General features: G+C 41.8%; 1 protein-coding gene across 2 annotated transcripts in view; it reads left to right on the top strand.

The window, feature by feature from the left end:
* The window catches only part of SLIT3 (slit guidance ligand 3), a 1,020,157-nt gene that overhangs the window by 553,581 nt on the left and 449,253 nt on the right, over window positions 1–17,323 (top strand). For both annotated transcript variants that reach the window (XM_069763866.1, XM_069763867.1), the window contains exon 5: window positions 15,250–15,321. In XM_069763866.1, coding sequence (XP_069619967.1) covers window positions 15,250–15,321 — 72 coding nt within the window. The remainder of the gene's footprint in view (window positions 1–15,249; window positions 15,322–17,323) is intronic.

Raw genomic sequence — 17,323 nt, 5'->3', positions numbered from 1 at the left:
GGGAAAACCTGAGACACTTGGCGACCAGTAAAGAATAAATCTGTTTTGATGTGGTATTGAAAATCAAGTCATCGCTGAAAGACCCCAAAGCAGAACATGTATCAGAAGTATGAGATGTGTAGGAGGACCATGGCAAGGTTAATGTATGCACAGGAGCACACGCCGACGGCCCTTCTGGAATTTGCCATCTATTGCTTGCAGCTGCCTATATGATCAGACACAGTCACCTAAAATCCATAAAGATCTTTTTACTATCTTATGCGTGATGGACATCATGTTATTATGGAAGATGGTGGTTCAATAGTAGATGTGAGTGAACGTATGCTCACGCAGGTGGGATACGCTGCTGATTTTCTACCACAGATTTATAGTCCATGCAAAGGGTGAAATCTTCCAAAAATCCACAACAAAGTCAGCACCATTTGTTTTGGAGTCCTGTAAAGGTCACGTTTTTAATACCTTGCTCTTTTATTTGCCTCAGTTGTCATATATAGTTTACATGCGCCATCAAAGGATTTTTTTTCAGAATCTGTCTTACCTGTATAATCCTATTACTTTTAGATTTGAGTTATTTAAATAACTGCATTGAGTGGTTTAGGCCGAGCTTGAGATGACATTGGCCAAGAAGGAAAGAATGCTCATTAATGGCAAATGCATTGCTTTATGTGTTGTTCTTCGATCTCCTACAATTTATTCGGCACCTATGTCGAGAAGTGAAGCTTATAAGTAAAGGACACATAAACCTTTCTGTCCATCTCTCTGAGATAATTACAGTATTAGTTAAAACCTACCTCATGATGTTGTATATTGTGAGTTGGGCACTGCACTGCTTGTTATAAAGCCATTGTCTACACGTCAATTAGATTCAAGAAATGTTTGCTATACAGTGTCCTCCTCCATTACAATCTTTGTCATACAATTCGCCCTTAATGTAGAGACGGCCTCTTTGTCCTCCGGCGTGGGCTGCCGCCTCTTTTATACCATGACTCATACTTATGATCTTATTCTCCTCTGTCTTTCCAAAGCTTGTTATTCATTTTATTTAGTAAAAATCATAATATTTCAAACCATGAAGTTAAGATGTAAAATGCCATCACCGATATTGTCAAGACCTTATTTTAGAATATGTCTGTGCTCTTTAGTTTTATCACAAGGTTTATGATTCTAGGAGAAAGTGACATTGTCCATGGAGCCTATTGGCTCAAAGTGGGGTCAGTAGGGTTGCAGGTAGAGGGTCCGAAAAAGCCTCTGATGGCAGAATGACACAATAGCCATTACTGTAATCTGAAAGTCAATTCTATCAAAGTATGCAATGAACAATAAGGAGCAACCAAAGTCAAAACCGCAGCCTTTGTGTGTATTTTTTTCTCTTCACATCATCCCACCTAAATGCACTGAAAAGCCTAAAATGCTATCGATAACATTTACAGCTCATCTCACAAGGAGCCTGCCGTCATACAGCTACATTAGTGGAAAAATGAAAAAGCTCCTGGTGTCGGTAAATGGCGATGCAACAAGATTTTTTTAGTCAAAGGTCTAAACTATTTAAATACTGACGTATAAAGATCCAAGGTTGGTATTCCTGAAATTGTACTGACCTGAAAGCCTCATGTTGTTAGGTCACTGTCACTGTACAATGAATGCCATGATCACAAAGCCCCCGAAGGTGGGGAAGCGGTTTTCCTCCATTTCACTGCACTTGGATGTTTATCAGTGCACTAAATGGTAGAATAAATGTGTCATTAAAATCTACAACTTGTCCTACAAGAACAAGCCCTCGTATAGTTATTTAGGCAGAATAATCTCTGCATTTCAGTGTATACCAAACTATAAATATTCTACTTTAGTCACTGAAGATATAATTAATCTGCTCGCAGTACACATTGATAATTTTTTCCTGTATCCTATAGCATGTTGTTAGTAAGCGGCTGTGATAGATACCAATTCCTCGAATTTCATGTTTACCTGACGTTATTCCTCTTTTAATAGGAAATCTGAAATAAATCCAGTATTTAGAATGTGGGGATGGAGAATGTGGATCACATTGCTGACAGAGTCCTTGCAGCCTGTAGCTGCACATATTTACTTAATGTTATTAATAAAGGATCAGTTCTATGTTATAATGAGATTTTACTGGAGGTGTAGTGCTCTTAGGATATCTGGAGGTAAGATTGTATAAATGCATGTGTTTGTCGTGGCGGTGTGCACGGACCTACTGGCTGCTATTGATCTGGCCTATACCTGTGATCTGATCTGCAGCTCTAACTGTGAGATCTGCTTTATTAACTCTTTCGGGAGATATTTAGCTGGGATATTTTTCTTGTGAGTTGCATACTGTCTACAATAACAAATGTTCTCGGGTTTATAAATCAATTGCCTCTCTGGTCTTGGTGACTATTCTTGCTGCGACAATGTGCGGGACCAAGACAGTACCCACTCATGCCCTGCGCTGCATATAATGACTGGCCCACGTGGACTGTGTTTGTACCAATACATGACAGCGGTATACAGCGTCTGAATAGCGGGAAGCGCTAGAGCGCTGGGGGTCCAGGAGGGTCTGCTCACATAAATCTGCAACTAAATTTGATTTGTGATTGCCGACTTCCAAGCAGTTTATGCTGTTCTGCAAATCTGCATCATTTCCTCAATGAAATTCACAACAAAAACTGAACAATTTGCTGAATTTTCTTTGTGCTATAATTTTAGTAATGGAAAATTAGTCTCATGGAGTCCAGAATGGTGACTCGGGGCATATTTGTTATTTGAAATCTTAAAGTGGTTGTCCCACTTTGGGGATTTTATTTTTAAGGTGCATGTAGTTTTAACTCCCAATCATTTTTGAAACAGGGTTTCATTAAAAAAAAAATAATAATTCGGCTGGATGCAGAATGATCTGAGAATCCATCAGTCAGACTGCTATGATGGTCAGATGCAGAATGTTTAACTACTTTATCTGTTTTCTGAGTTCCTTTAAGCTGATTTATGACCACAAACTACACTAAAGTAGAATGTACAAGGAAATATCCTGGAGATGCAAATAGTGCCACATTTTTAATGAAATCCAACTGCATAAATGATTTTTATCTCCAAATACATACATTTTAGTGAAGATAGAAAATGTAAGCAGCTCCCAGAATGAAACTGCTAAGACACCTTTACTTCCTACCACAAATGCTACATGGACAAACATTACATTCTACAACTACAACATTTGTATTGTATTACACTGCACAAAATGAACACTTATTGAATGTGTCTAATGCATTGTAATTCAGATGTGCTGCACATTGTTACCCTATTGTCCAAATGTCCTTAGATTACCATAGTCAGTGATTTATTGTAAATGAGCAAAGTGTTTCAGCGCACAATGGGAGGTAGAGAAACAAAAGCCATTTTAATCATGACAAAAATACACTGACATAAAATCAAGCACCCATCCCTGAACTTCTGTCTGTGTTGCATCTGTAATGCTATTAAAGCTGTCATTTGTCAGCCTACTAGAGGTATTTATGAAATCAATATATAGTCCTAGAGATTTATGGGCAAAGATTTGTAAGCCAGGGGACAATGTCTCTGTAGAAACCAGAATTAATAACATTTACAAGCAAAGTGTCGTATAAAATAGATGGGTTTGGTCCTCTAATTTCAGTGACATAATATTTAAAGAGGACCTTTCACTTTTAGCGTTCTTAAGAGACCAGATCATGGAATAGTGCCTGCAGAGCGGACTGAAAGTGTAGTTTTTATTGTTTTCATTGCTCCTCTCTGTTGCTGAGCTATTAGTGTACAGTTTTGAAAAGTTTAAGTTAGAATTCATGATATGTCGGAGGGAGTGTTGGCAGAGATTTGTCTCTGGGGCCGTGTACTTTTTCCTCTGCAAGACTTTGACCAATCATAAGCAGGAGGGATCATGCAGGGGAAACAAGAACTCACCATCATTACCATAAGATTGTTTTACTGTACGAATAGTGAAATTATTGAGCTCACTGCCACAACCTGTTGTAATGTTCAATTCATTAAACAGACAGGAGGTGGGACTAATTGCCTTTCTTGAAAAAATATAATATTACAGATTAAGGGCACTGCTTTCTAGAGATTGAGGTTCATCAAGGGAATTAGTCTGATTGCTGATTGTTGCCTATGGAACCATGAAGGAATTTCCCCCCTAATATGGAGCTATTAATTCTGTCTCCTTTGATTTTTTCTTCAAACAAGGTAGACTATAAATTTGGCTTGATGTTCTTGTCTTTTTTCCAACCTTGAAGTTTGTTTGTAGTCTGTTATCAAGGAAGAAAGTATTTTTGAATGCAAAATTGAATGAAATTGAGTGTGGATGCAATGTTGAATTTGGAGAGCCCCTGATGTGCCTAAACAGTGGAATTCGCCCACAAGTGACCGCATTTTGGAAGCTAGACCCCCCAATGAATTTATTTAGATGTTTGGTGAGCACCTTGAACCCCAAGGTGCCTAACATAAAATTATAATGTTGAGTCATCAAAATAAAAAAAACAACACATTTTTTCAACAAAAATGTTATTTTAGCCTCAATTTTTTCACAAGGGTAGCAGGAGAAAATGGACCTCAAAATCAGTGTCGGAGGCAATCAGGCCATATGCCTCCTCCGCTGAATACAGTTATAGGGAGTAGTGGGACATTTTGTCATGTATGTTGTGTTTGTGTGTGTGTACCAAATATTCAGTTGTGTGTATGAATGCTTGGTTAAAACTTTGTTTATTTAGAAGAGAAAAGAAAAGACGAAAATAATCTAGATAGAAAAAGCTAAATATAAAACAAAATAAAAAATTTGGTAAAATAAAAACAAACATACTAAACTGATGTCAGTAAAAACCAAATTACTGAGCATCCACAACTATCTGACACCATCACTGACTATATTCAGTAAAAATACTGTAGTAGACACAGATTACTAAAGTATATTTTTACTGATCCTAATTAGTGATGAGCGAGTATACTCATTTCTCTGGTTTTCCTGATCACGCTCAGGTGGTCTCCGAGAATTTGGATATGCTCAGAGATTTAGTTTTCATCATCGCAGCTGCTAGACAGGCTGAATACATGTGGGGGTTGCCTGTTTGTTAGGGAATTCCCACATGAATTCAGACTGTCCAGCAGCTGTAAATCATGCAGCTGAGACAATAAAAATTAAATCACTGAGCACTAACAAATACTCGGAGATCACCCGAGCATGCTCGGGGAGACCCAAGCAACAATGCTATTCACTCATCACTATTCCCAATCTAGTCCTATCAAGTAATCAACATTTTTTTTATTCTTTTTTTCACACAAAAAACAACAACAAAACAATCGGAGGCCGAACACTGAGTCAGTGATCAGCGCTCAATGGCTTTAGACTTAAGTACTGATGTGATTTTTTTTTCCATGCTGTCTGACACTATGCCTAAATAAATTCAGTAAAATAATAGTGTACTAGATGCCAATTTCACACAAAAAAACAAATATCTGGAGGCCATTTACTGATGTGTGTCAGTAATCAGCACTCGACTGCTATAGGACGAACATATGGAAGTGGTGCAAAAAGGGAATAAAAAAAAGTCCTTGCCAAAAGCGAGCATGGCGGCTAATCAGTGCTGTGCGTCTATTCAGCTGTTCGGCGGCTGTAGGATGCACACACGAAGTAGTTGAAAGTTGGTGGGAGAGAAAAAATAGACAGTGACAAAAAAAGTCATGGAAAACAGCAAACTTGAGTGTGGATCAGTGATTTGTGTCACTGATCAGTGCTCGGCAGCAGTAGGACCCGCGGACACAGGGGTGGTGCAAAGGGTGGGATAGGGGCAAAAAAGTCCTGGAAAACAGTGAGCACAAGTGCAGATCAGTGATTGGCAGCAGAAGAAATAAACTGCCATATAACGAGCAGAGGAAGAGGGTGAAAAAGGAGGAGAGGGGTATTGGTGTGGCTTACAATCACGGATCAGGGAAGGATCAGGATTGTCTTCTTTATTTTTCTTTCATCTTCTTTCTTCAGTAGCAGCACCAGCAGAAGTGATGGTACAGTCTTGAAAAAGTCTGTGACACCACAAGGCCCAGAAGAGCACAACACATGACACGGTCACTGTGGGGTCAGATCACATCTGTGATTGCTGTGATCGACGTCGTCATACAGTCACACCAATCAGAGCTGGCCCTGATTAAGCTGTGGTTGCTAGGCTCTAGCCTATGATCGGTGCTCTTGTCTGAAACACTGAAAACTCTGTGATGAGCTGTTCAGAATTCAACAGCCAATCGCTGCAGTCGTAGTTGATGGAGGATCGTTGCCTCCCCCGAAATGACGACTAATGGTGTCCTGCTGTGAGACTCATCAGGCATCTTAATGTGATCACAGTGACTACCACATTAAACATATGACGTAACCATACGTCTAAGGGTACCGTCACACAGTGCCATTTCGATCGCTACGACGGTACGATTCGTGACGTTCCAGCGATATCCATACGATATCGCTGTGTCTGACACGCAGCAGCGATCAAGGATCCTGCTGAGAATCGTACGTCGTAGCAGATCGTATGGAACTTTCTTTCGTCGCTGGATCTCCCGCTGTCATCGCTAGATCGGTGTGTGTGACACCGATCTAGCGATGTGATCTAGTGATGCGTTCGCTTGTAACCAGGGTAAACATCGGGTTCCTAAGCGCAGGGCCGCGCTTAGTAACCCGATGTTTACCCTGGTTACCAGCGTAAATGTAAAAAAAACAAACAGCACATACTTACATTCCGGTGTCCGTCAGGTCCCTTGCCGTCTGCTTCCCGCACTCACTGACTGCCGGCCGTAAAGTGAAAGCAGAGCACAACGGTGACGTCACCGCTGTGCTGTGCTTTCACTTTACGGCCGGCAGTCACTGAGTGCGGGAAGCAGACGGCAAGGGACAGACACCGGAATGTAAGTATGTGCTGTTTGTTTTTTTTTTACGCTGGTAACCAGGGTAAACATCGGTTTACTAAGCGCGGCCTTGCGCTTAGTAACCCGATGTTTACCCTGGTTACCCGGGGACCTCGGCATCGTTGGTCGCTGGAGAGCTGTCTGTGTGACAGCTCCCCAGCGACCACACTACGATTTACCAACGATCACGGCCAGGTCGTATCGCTGGTCGTGATCGTAGGTAAATCGTATAGTGTGACGGTACCCTAAGGTTGGTAAGTACTTACCAACCTGGACGTATTGATATGTCCAAGGTCATGAAGGTGTTAAATGCTCTTGCTGCATACTTGTTTTCCCAATATATGATTGACAGTTCTGGCTTTCAAGAGACAGAAAGTGCCAAGATAGATGGAAAATACGTATGTTGGAAGGTGCACTAAATAGTTGGGTGCACCGAGCGCCCCTACTTGGTTTGAACAGTCATTTGGTGCTGAATGACTTCCGTTAAGGCTGTGTGCACATGATACATTTTTGGTGAGTTTTTGACACTGCAGCATCTTATGGTCTCAGCAAAGTGAATAGGATTTATAAAAATCTCATGGCTAGTATGTTTTTTTTTTACTCCGTTTAAACTGACCTGCTGTGCTTGTTTCAAATCCGCAGCACATTAATTTCTCTTGTGGGTACACTGAGTTTTTTGTGCAGATTCTCCCCATAGGCTTGCATTAGATAAGGAAAATCCACAGGTAAAAAACACCCATGCATTCTTACTGTGTATCATTGGTGGAAACACATAAAAAGCATGTAATCCACACATGACTGTATCAAGTTTTGTGTAAAGACAAATATCAGGAACAATCAAGAACAAAGCAGTTGTGTTTAAAGCATGGCATAGCAGCAAGAGACGAAAAAGTGATAAAAATGCATGTAAAATAATACAGTCAAAAAACAGAATAAAAAATATAAATACCCTAATTTACATAACTACTGCAGAAATGGTGCAGGACTTTTGCAACATCAAAAACGCACCGAAACCTCATTGTGGGACTGTGGCCTAATTATTGTGAACCATAATTTGGCTGAGTGATAGGAAAATGTTTGTTATTCAGCATTTGTAAAATATGCGATATATATCATAGATTATATGAATAGAAAGGGTTATTAAACACCTTCTCTAAGCTAATCCTAACATCAGCGATGGCACTATACGCACTGTTAGAATTACGTTCTGTTTGTCAGGTTGACTAGTTTCTCTTCGGCTTCTCTCAATGTTCTTTTGATATTAATTTTATTACACAGTAATACAGTATTTAAATATGCATGAGACTTATGAGGGTTTGAATAGGTAGAAACATGTTTCCAAAATTGTAACTATTTTTGTGTTTTTAATTTAAAAAAAATACAAATCACAGTGTCCTATTTTGTTACATGAATATAGAACAATGTTACAAAGATACAATGTTACAATTATTTGGATTCATAAAGATTTTACAGAGTTAGGGTGCAGTTTGATGGTCGTATTAGTTACTCAAGGATCATGTGAGCCGATGGCCAGTCTGAGGATTGCTATGTGATCCCTGCGCGAGTATTACGGCCATCTGACTATTTTGAAAAAATATCGATCATTAAATGAAAAACAGGCCTTGAGGGGTTAACTGTGTTTGGTTTTCCATTGCTGTATAAATAAAACTTATTGATAAAACTTAAAAACTTTATTACTTAAGACCTCAGCTTGAACCAGAAAATGCCTCAGGAAACTTACAATATATTTCCTTAAGTGTCTTTTTTTTGTTGTTTCCAAAGCATTTTTCCAATGATTTTGGAAGGTTTTTGTGGCATCTTTTTTATTAGTATTTTCCTCTTTTTTCACTTCATTTATCAATGAAGAAATGAAGAAACTATTTTTAAAGCACAAACCACAGCAAAACACTACAAAAGATGTCCAGATGTCTTCCAAGCGTCTCTAGAGCTTTCCATTGAATTGGATTGTAAAGTGCAGAGTGTGAAGAATGGCGTACTCACCTCTCTAACTGCTTGGCATTTTTAGAATCCTGAATAAAAAGACATTCCAAAGACTGAACATATGCACAGCAAGGAATTTTTTGTTTTTAGGTTTTTTAGGCAGTTTCCATCTGATAAAGATGTCACAAAATACATGGGAAACAATCATGGTCTAAGCATGAATACAACAGTAAAAGATAGGCATCAACATTAATAATAATAATAATAATAATAACAGCCAGAGAGGCACACAGGTCTCATTATTTGTGATTGGGCGGTTATATAACTGACAAAGGTAATACCTATATGATAATGAGTTAACTTCAAACATAAGGATGAATGACCTCGTGGAGATCAAAACATCCAACACCGCGGAGACACCATCACGTGTTTCTCAACGCAGTGATCCAGAACACTGCCCCCATCCCTTATGGGAAATATGCAAATGCATGTAGAAAAGCAGCAGAGACACCATCACGTGTTTCTCAACACAAGCAATAAATAGCCAGGTCTTTCACCGGGAAGGAACAACCACAGCAGCATCCGAAAAGGAAAACCACCTATGCCAAAACATGGTATCCATCCACAGACAGCTGTTTCGGATATGGGATGGGGGTAGTGTTCTGGATCACTGAGTTGAGAAACACGTGATGGTGTCTCCGCGGTGTTGGATGTTTTGATCTCCCCGAGGTCATTTATCCTTATGTTTATAGTCCTTTTACTAGGCACTGCTCCTAATAGCCAGTTTCCTACTCCACACTGATGAGGGGCAAATACCCCGAAACAGCTGTCTGTGGATGAATGCCATGTTTTGGCATAGGTGGTTTTCCTTTTTGGATGCTGCCCTTCCCGTGGTTGTTCCTTCCCGGTGAAAGACCTGGCTATTTATTGCTTGCGTTGAGAAACACATGATGGTGTCTCCGCTGCTTTTCTATATGAGTTAACTTCAAACACGCACACCCATAATTGTCCTCTCCTACTTGAATGATGCCAGAAAGATACCACACACACAAAAAATAAATTAAAAATGATAATAATAAATATACCAATAATTCAATAAATTACACAATAAGTATGTTAATGAAATATATATACAATATATAGGGATTAAATTGTATAAAGTGTGTGATAGTGAAGAGTGGGGACCACTCGATATACAAAGTGAAAACCAAACCCCAGGAATAGGAACTAAAGGAAAGAGAAAGCTCCAGACAAGGATTTCATATAAATTAATCTTTATTTGAACAGCAGTGAGTCAAATTACAAAATTAAAAATTAAAAAGAAGAGTGCATCACAGGACAATTAATCAAAGGTACAATAAATAATTACATTAAAAAAATCAATATGGTGTTTTATATAACTTTTATAATTCCCTTTGTCAGGGGGGATTAGGGAATAGTGTGTAATGTCCTTTATTTGCTTAGTTATCTCTGCGTTGAGATTTTCCCCGGCCTTTCCCTATCTCTTGCTATACTTACCCATCTGTTTTTCCTGATGATGATGTGCCCCTGGCTGTGTGCGTGCGTGGTCTGCGTCCCTGGGTTCCAGAGCATTGGGTCACTGTGGCCTTGGTAATGCTGGACCCACAATGCCGTGCATCCGGTTACATGATGCGGCACCCCGGGACTTCCTGGACCTCCTGACGGCGCATGCGCCAAGCATACCCGGGCCGCGTTTGATCATCGGGTATAGCTGCTATATATGTTTGCTGTTACACACTATTCCCTAATCCCCCCTGACGAAGGAAATTATACCGAAACGCGCATCGGGGCGCGTGTGCACACGGATACTTATTCTCAAAGGTACCCTGTATGTTCGGATTGATTATATTAGTATTACTGGTCTTGTTTTTTGATTGAGCATGGTTTAGGATATCTGTACCTTACCAGTATAGGTATTCCTTTCCCTCTCCTCCTTCTGGCTCTTATGCACTTTATTTTTCTTTAGGCACTGCCTTATATTATATATTTATTTATAACTAGATGGTAGCCCGATTCTAACGCATCGGGTATTCTAGAATATGTACGTGTAGTGTATAGCACAGCCCACGGAGTATATTGCACAGCCCACGCAGTACATTGCGCAGCCCCCGCAGTACATTGTGCAGCCCCCGCAGTACATTGCTCAGCCCACGCAGTACATTGTGCAGCCCACGCAGTACATTGTGCAACCCACACAGTAAATGTTAGGGCATGTTAGGTTAGGCTATTGGTTGAACTAGATGGACTTAAAGTCTTCCTTCAACCTTAATAACTGTTACTATGTTACTATGTTACATTGCACAGCCCACGCAGTACATTGCACAGCCCACATAGTACATTGCGCAGCCCACGTTGTATATTGCGCAGCCCACATTGTATATTGCGCAGCCCACGTTGTATACTGTGCAGCCCACGTTGTATATTGTGCAGCCCACGTAGTATATTGCGCAGCCCACATTGTATATTGCGCAGCCCACGCAGTCTATAGCAATGTGGGCACCATATCCCTGTTAAAAAATAATTAAAATAAAAATAGTGATATACTCACCCTCTGTTGGCCCCCGGATCGAAGCAGTTAGCGATGCTCCTCGCGCTCTCTGGTCTGAAGAGTGCATTGCGGTCTCACGAGATGATGACGTAGCGGTCTCGCGAGACCGCTACGTCATCATCTCGTGAGATTGCAGCATGGACCGGTTACCGGAGCATCGCGAGCGGGAAAGGCCTGTCGTGGATCCGAGGGGCCGACGGACAGTGAGTATATAACGATTTTTTATTTTTTTTATTATTTTTAACATTAGATCTTTTTACTATTGATGCTGCATAGGCTGCATCAATAGTAAAAAGTTGGTCTCACAGGGTTAATAGCAGCGTTAATGGAGTGTGTTATACCGCTGTCAATGCTGCCATTAACCCTGTGTGAGTGCTGACCGTAGGGGAGTATGCGGGCACCGGGCACTGACTGCGGGGATGAAGGAGCGGCCATTTTCTTCCGGACTGTGCCCGTCATGGCTGTTTTGCCGTGACCAATCAGCGACTTGGATTTCCATGACAGACAGAGGCCGCGACCAATGAATATCTGTGACAGACAGACAGATGGAAGTGACCCTTAGACAATTATATAGTAGATTGATTCACCTTGTGATATATATATATATATATATATATATATATACTAGATGGTGGCCCGATTCTAACGCATCGGGTATTCTAGAATATGCACGTCCACGTAGTATATTGCACAGCCCACGTAGTATATTGCCCAGCGACGTAGTATATTGCCCAGCCACATCGTATATTGCCCAGCCATATAGTATATTGCCCAGCCACATAGTATATTGCACAGCGACGGCGTATACAGCACAGAGCCACGTAGTATAGAGACTTAAAATAAAAAATAAACATATACTCACCTTCCGAAGGCCCGTTGAAGTCCTGCTATACTCACCATCCGCCGCCTTTCCCACTCCTCGGGACGCTCCGGTGACCGCTCCATTGCAAGTGGCAGCTTCCAGTCCCTGGGCTGGTATGAGCAGGACCTGTGATGATGTCGTGGTCACATGACCGTGACGTCATGGCAGGTCCTTGTCGCATACCAGCCCTAGGACCGGAAGCTGCCGCTTGCAATGGAGTGGTCACCGGAGCGTCCCGAGGAGCGGGAAAGGCGGCGGATGGTGAGTATAGCAGGTTTTTGTTTTTTTAAAAATTATTTTTAACATGACATATTTTTACTATTGATGCTGCATAGGCAGTGTGATGAGGGAACAGCCGCCATCTTGGAACAGGCATGCTATCAGATTGGCGTGACTCCATTTTGTCTCCTGGTCACAGGAGGGCTCCTGGCCCCCACCTTTTCTAATGAATAAAGTTCCTATTAGTATGCTAACGGGCTGAGCTCAGTGTAAACTGTAGACGGTAGTTCAAAGCCCCATGAGGAAACCACGCCACCAGGGGGCTTGGAAATGCTTGGGGGCTTAATTAAAACACGCATGCCAAGTGGCCACTGGATACACATCTATTATGGCAGCCCAGCCAAACTGTCTCCAACATGGAATTGTGAATTATGGACGCATCGTCCGAGGTACAGGCTCATAAAAAATATTCTCCTTACCCTAAAGAAATTGTGCATCCAACAGTGTGACTCCCGTGACGGTGGAAGGTCTGAAACCCGAGATATAGGGATCAGCCTCCCACAGGGACCGAATGGGTCCAGGTTTGATCCCAGTACGACCGGCAGAACAAACCACAGGCGCTGGTACTGCCCGTGTGCTGATCCGATCATCCTGAGAGAAGTTATCCCATTTATTAGATATTGGAATAAATCTTGCAGGGAGACAGAGGGGGTGGAGATTGCTAAGCCCACCCAGCTGCAGGCAGGGGGGCTCAGCCAGGTATAAGAAGAAGCTGAGGTCACTGGGAGACTCACTCCACAGAAGAACATGATGATGATTTCTTAAGGAACAGGGTAAGCCAGCCAGAGGGGGGAGCAAGCACATGCTTTCTGGGGGCTGCCCGGCAACTAAGTTTTGGACCTGTGGAATGCTATGCCCCCCCGGCTTCCACAAGCGACCTTCAACCTGGTAAATTGACCCCCAGCTTTATACTTTTAAGCCTTGTATTATTATTGTTATATTGTACTCTGACTGCAACTCTTGATATATTGTGATTGTATATTTCTTGTAATTATCTAGTGCGCCCTTAAGGCAATTAAATCATAAATTAATTTTGGGCTGATCCTTTTACTCTGATTGCGAATCCTAGAATACCCAGTGTGGGTAACAGGGCAGTCTCCCCGGCGGCCATTTGCTCTAGGTGCAGTTCCTTTACTGACCTGAGAGACAAAGGGGGCGCCGGAGAGCTGGGCCTGGGTAGTGACGTCACGGATAGGTGACGTGGGAGGAAGGGGTAATCCTTCACAGGCAGCATCAATAGTAAATAGTTGGGGACACAGGGTTAATAGCAGCGGTAACGAAGTGCGTTACACCGCGGCCCGTTACCGCTGCCATTAACCCTGTGTGAGCGGTGAGTGGAGGGGATTATGGAGCGGGCGCCGGGCAGTGAGTGCAGGGGAGTAGTGGAGGGACTAATTGGACTGTGCCCGTCACTGATTGGTCGCGGCAGCCATGACAGGCAGCTGCCGAGACCAATCAGCGACGTGGGATTTCCGTTACAGAAGTTGAGGACAGACGGACGGAAGTACCCCTTAGACAATTATATATATAGATATATATATATTTTATATATATATTTTTTTTTATGGAAAAAACCTTTTTCACCTTTGCACGCCCAGGTACTATTTATCTTTTATTCTGAACATAAGGTTTATATAAAACACCATATTGATTTTTTTATGTAAATATTTATTGTACCTTTGATTAATTGTCCTGTGATGCACTCTTCTTATTAATTTTTAATTTTGTAATTTGATTCACTGCTGTTCAAATAAAGATTAATTTATATGAATTCCTTGCCTGGAGTCTTCTCTTTCCTTTAGTTCCTATTTCTGAAGTTTGGTTTTCACTTCGAATGATGCCAGCACTGATGTGCGTTATGGCACAATGGCTTCGTCTGATAAAGATGGTGTGCGTGAGTGTGTGTGTGTGTGTATGCATGTGCGGGTGCGTGCGTACTCTGAGACTGAAAACCTGTGCTGGGATTTTCCAAATGACACAACTACAAGACTTGTTAGAAAAGCCAAGATTGATACCTTTTAAAAAGAATCTGTCAGCAGGTTTATTTTGCTACTTCATCTGATAGCAGTATTATGGGAGCAAGGAGACCCTGAATCCAATGATGTACCACATAGATTACTGGTTGCAGCGGTTCTGACACAGAGTTTTTAAATTTAGCACTGCAGCAGAGCTGAAACGCTAACCCTGTCCACACCACTGCTTTCTATGTACATATTGTGTAGACAGTGAGCTGGTCATCACAGGAGGGGCGTGGTCGGACATGGGCTCCTCAGCTTTTGTGCCCAGCAATGATTTGCTAAAACAATCATTGCAAATAAACAATAGCTTGGAGTGTGATAAGAGAGGCATTGCTGAAATCTGTGTTTTAACCCCTACAGCATGCTGTCTTCAGATTACATAGCAAAAATTTGCTGACAGATTCCCTTTAACAAACCTGCTCCTGTTCTTGCTGGACATGACCAGCTCAGGATCTCCGCCTACAAGGGCAACTCAAATCAATGAACAAAGATTTTGAAAATAATCAGAAATGTAAAGAAAATGTATTAGAAAATCTTCATTATCTAATAAGAAACTAGCGCTAATATTTTGTTTGTGTATAAAAATGGGAGAATAATGCTTATAAATGAATGTCTACTTGCAGATGAAATAATAATATTCCACTATCATATTTTGTATTTTCCAGAGATTTAAGTGAAAACCAAATACAAGGTCTCTCTAGGAAAGCCTTTCGTGGAATAACCGATGTAAAGAATCTGTAAGTATATCAGCTACTTCTCATTTATTACACCTTAATGAATTACGTGGATTAATAAGACTTGTGCCGCATGTAAGTCGGGCATCAGAATCCACTAAAGGAAATGAATGTTCTCACTGCGACACCAAAACCTAATGGCAGCCATGTTTTAATATAAGCTTATTGCTTATGACATTGTGTTTCTTGATTGATACTAGATCTCTCCTTTTAATTCAATGTATGCTCCTATCATATTGCCAAGGGTTGGATTCTTTTTAAGTGTTTTTTGAAAAAAAAAAAAAAAAAAGGAAAGTGTACCCTAAGTTATGTTGAAAAACTATAAGGGTATCGTTTCTCCTTATGGAGAGTGACATACCATCTCTGGCTTGTCAAGGTAAGGAGGCTTATTCGCCATGCAATGATCCTCTGGGAAATATAATATGCAAATTGCCTCTTCTGAGGAAAAGAGGACTTAACTCTATAGCAAGCATGTCACTCTCCATAAGGAGAAATGATACCCTTTAGACCACAGTCCAGAGCCTCTCACCTAGCCAAACTAGTTCTCATGCTTCGCACTGACGAGGGCCAACAGCCCGAAACACCGTGTCTGCAAATTGAGATACTGATTTGGCTTTTATCCTAAGTCATATTGCACGACTCGTTAAAGAGTTGATTGTGACTTGTAGGATCGCTACTTCCAACAGGTGGCGCTATAGAGTTTAAGTCCTCTTTTTCTCAGAAGAGGCAATTTGCATAGTAGAAAAAACTATGCAAGTCTGTGTCCTAGCTGTGGAGCTGGTCCTGTACAGTCATATTACACTGTCTGGGGCTGGCTCCCATTCTAGATACAGAAGCCTAAAAGAAGGAGAAGGATGTGCTTCCTTCTAGTGCATAGACATGGACAACCCTGCAGCGTAGACCACGGCTGGTCCTTACTTGCATGTAGAAGCAGAATCTGCCAAGAAATGCAGTTAATGATTCCGAAAAATACTGCACTCGTCAAAATGAAGTTTTATGCTTAATAGTGTAATTTTATTTGCAACAAGTGATTTGTAGCGACAAGCAAAACGTTTCAGCCAAATTAGTGGTCTTGGTCACATTGTGACACTGTGCAGGGAACATATGCTATTGTTTCCCCTAGTGATGCATAAGAAGTATGGCCAGTCTGTGAGTCAGCCACCAGTCGGTGGTGGTACAGCTGCAGGAGTGACTCCATGCTCAGACACGGCAGTGTCAGCACCTGCAGCAGTATTTTTCAGGATCATTGACTATTGGGACAATCAGTCCCTTCTTACTAGCACCATCCACCCCCCTTAAGGTACCGTCACATTTAGTGACGCTCCAGCGATATAGACAATGATCCAACCTAAACTAGATCGCTGGAGCGTCGCTGTTAGGTCGCTGTAGAGACGTCAAACACAGCAACTCCAGAACGATGCAGGAGCGATCCAGTGACGTACTTATCGTTCTCGCTGGTTGTTAGCTCCATGTAAAAACATTGCAGGCATCGTTGCTTTTGCTGTCAAACATGACGAATCACGCCGATCTGACGACCAAATAAAGTTCTGGACTTTCAGCTACGACCAGCGATGTCACAGCAGGATCCTGATCGCTGCTGCGTGTCAAACACAACGAGATCGCTATCCAGGACGCTGCAACATCACAGATCGCTGTCGTTCTCGTTGTAAAGTTGCTGAGTGTGATGGTACCTTTAGTTGAGTGCTAGCCCTCTGTTTCCATATGAAATGCAGTTAAGGTACCGTCACACTAAGCGACGCTGCAGCGATACCGACAACGATCCGGATCGCTGCAGCGTCGCTGTTTGGTCGCTGGAGAGCTGTCACACAGACAGCTCTCCAGCGACCAACGATCCCGAGGTCCCCGGTAACCAGGGTAAACATCGGGTAACTAAGCGCAGGGCCGCGCTTAGTAACCCGATGTTTACCCTGGTTACCATCCTAAAAGTAAAAAAACAACCACTACATACTTACCTACCGCTGTCTGTCCCCGGCGCCGTGCTTCT

Source organism: Ranitomeya imitator, chromosome 4 (assembly GCF_032444005.1).
Source record: "Ranitomeya imitator isolate aRanImi1 chromosome 4, aRanImi1.pri, whole genome shotgun sequence".
NCBI classification, from domain to species: Eukaryota; Metazoa; Chordata; class Amphibia; order Anura; family Dendrobatidae; genus Ranitomeya; species Ranitomeya imitator.
This window is presented reverse-complemented; position numbering and strand designations above follow the sequence as displayed.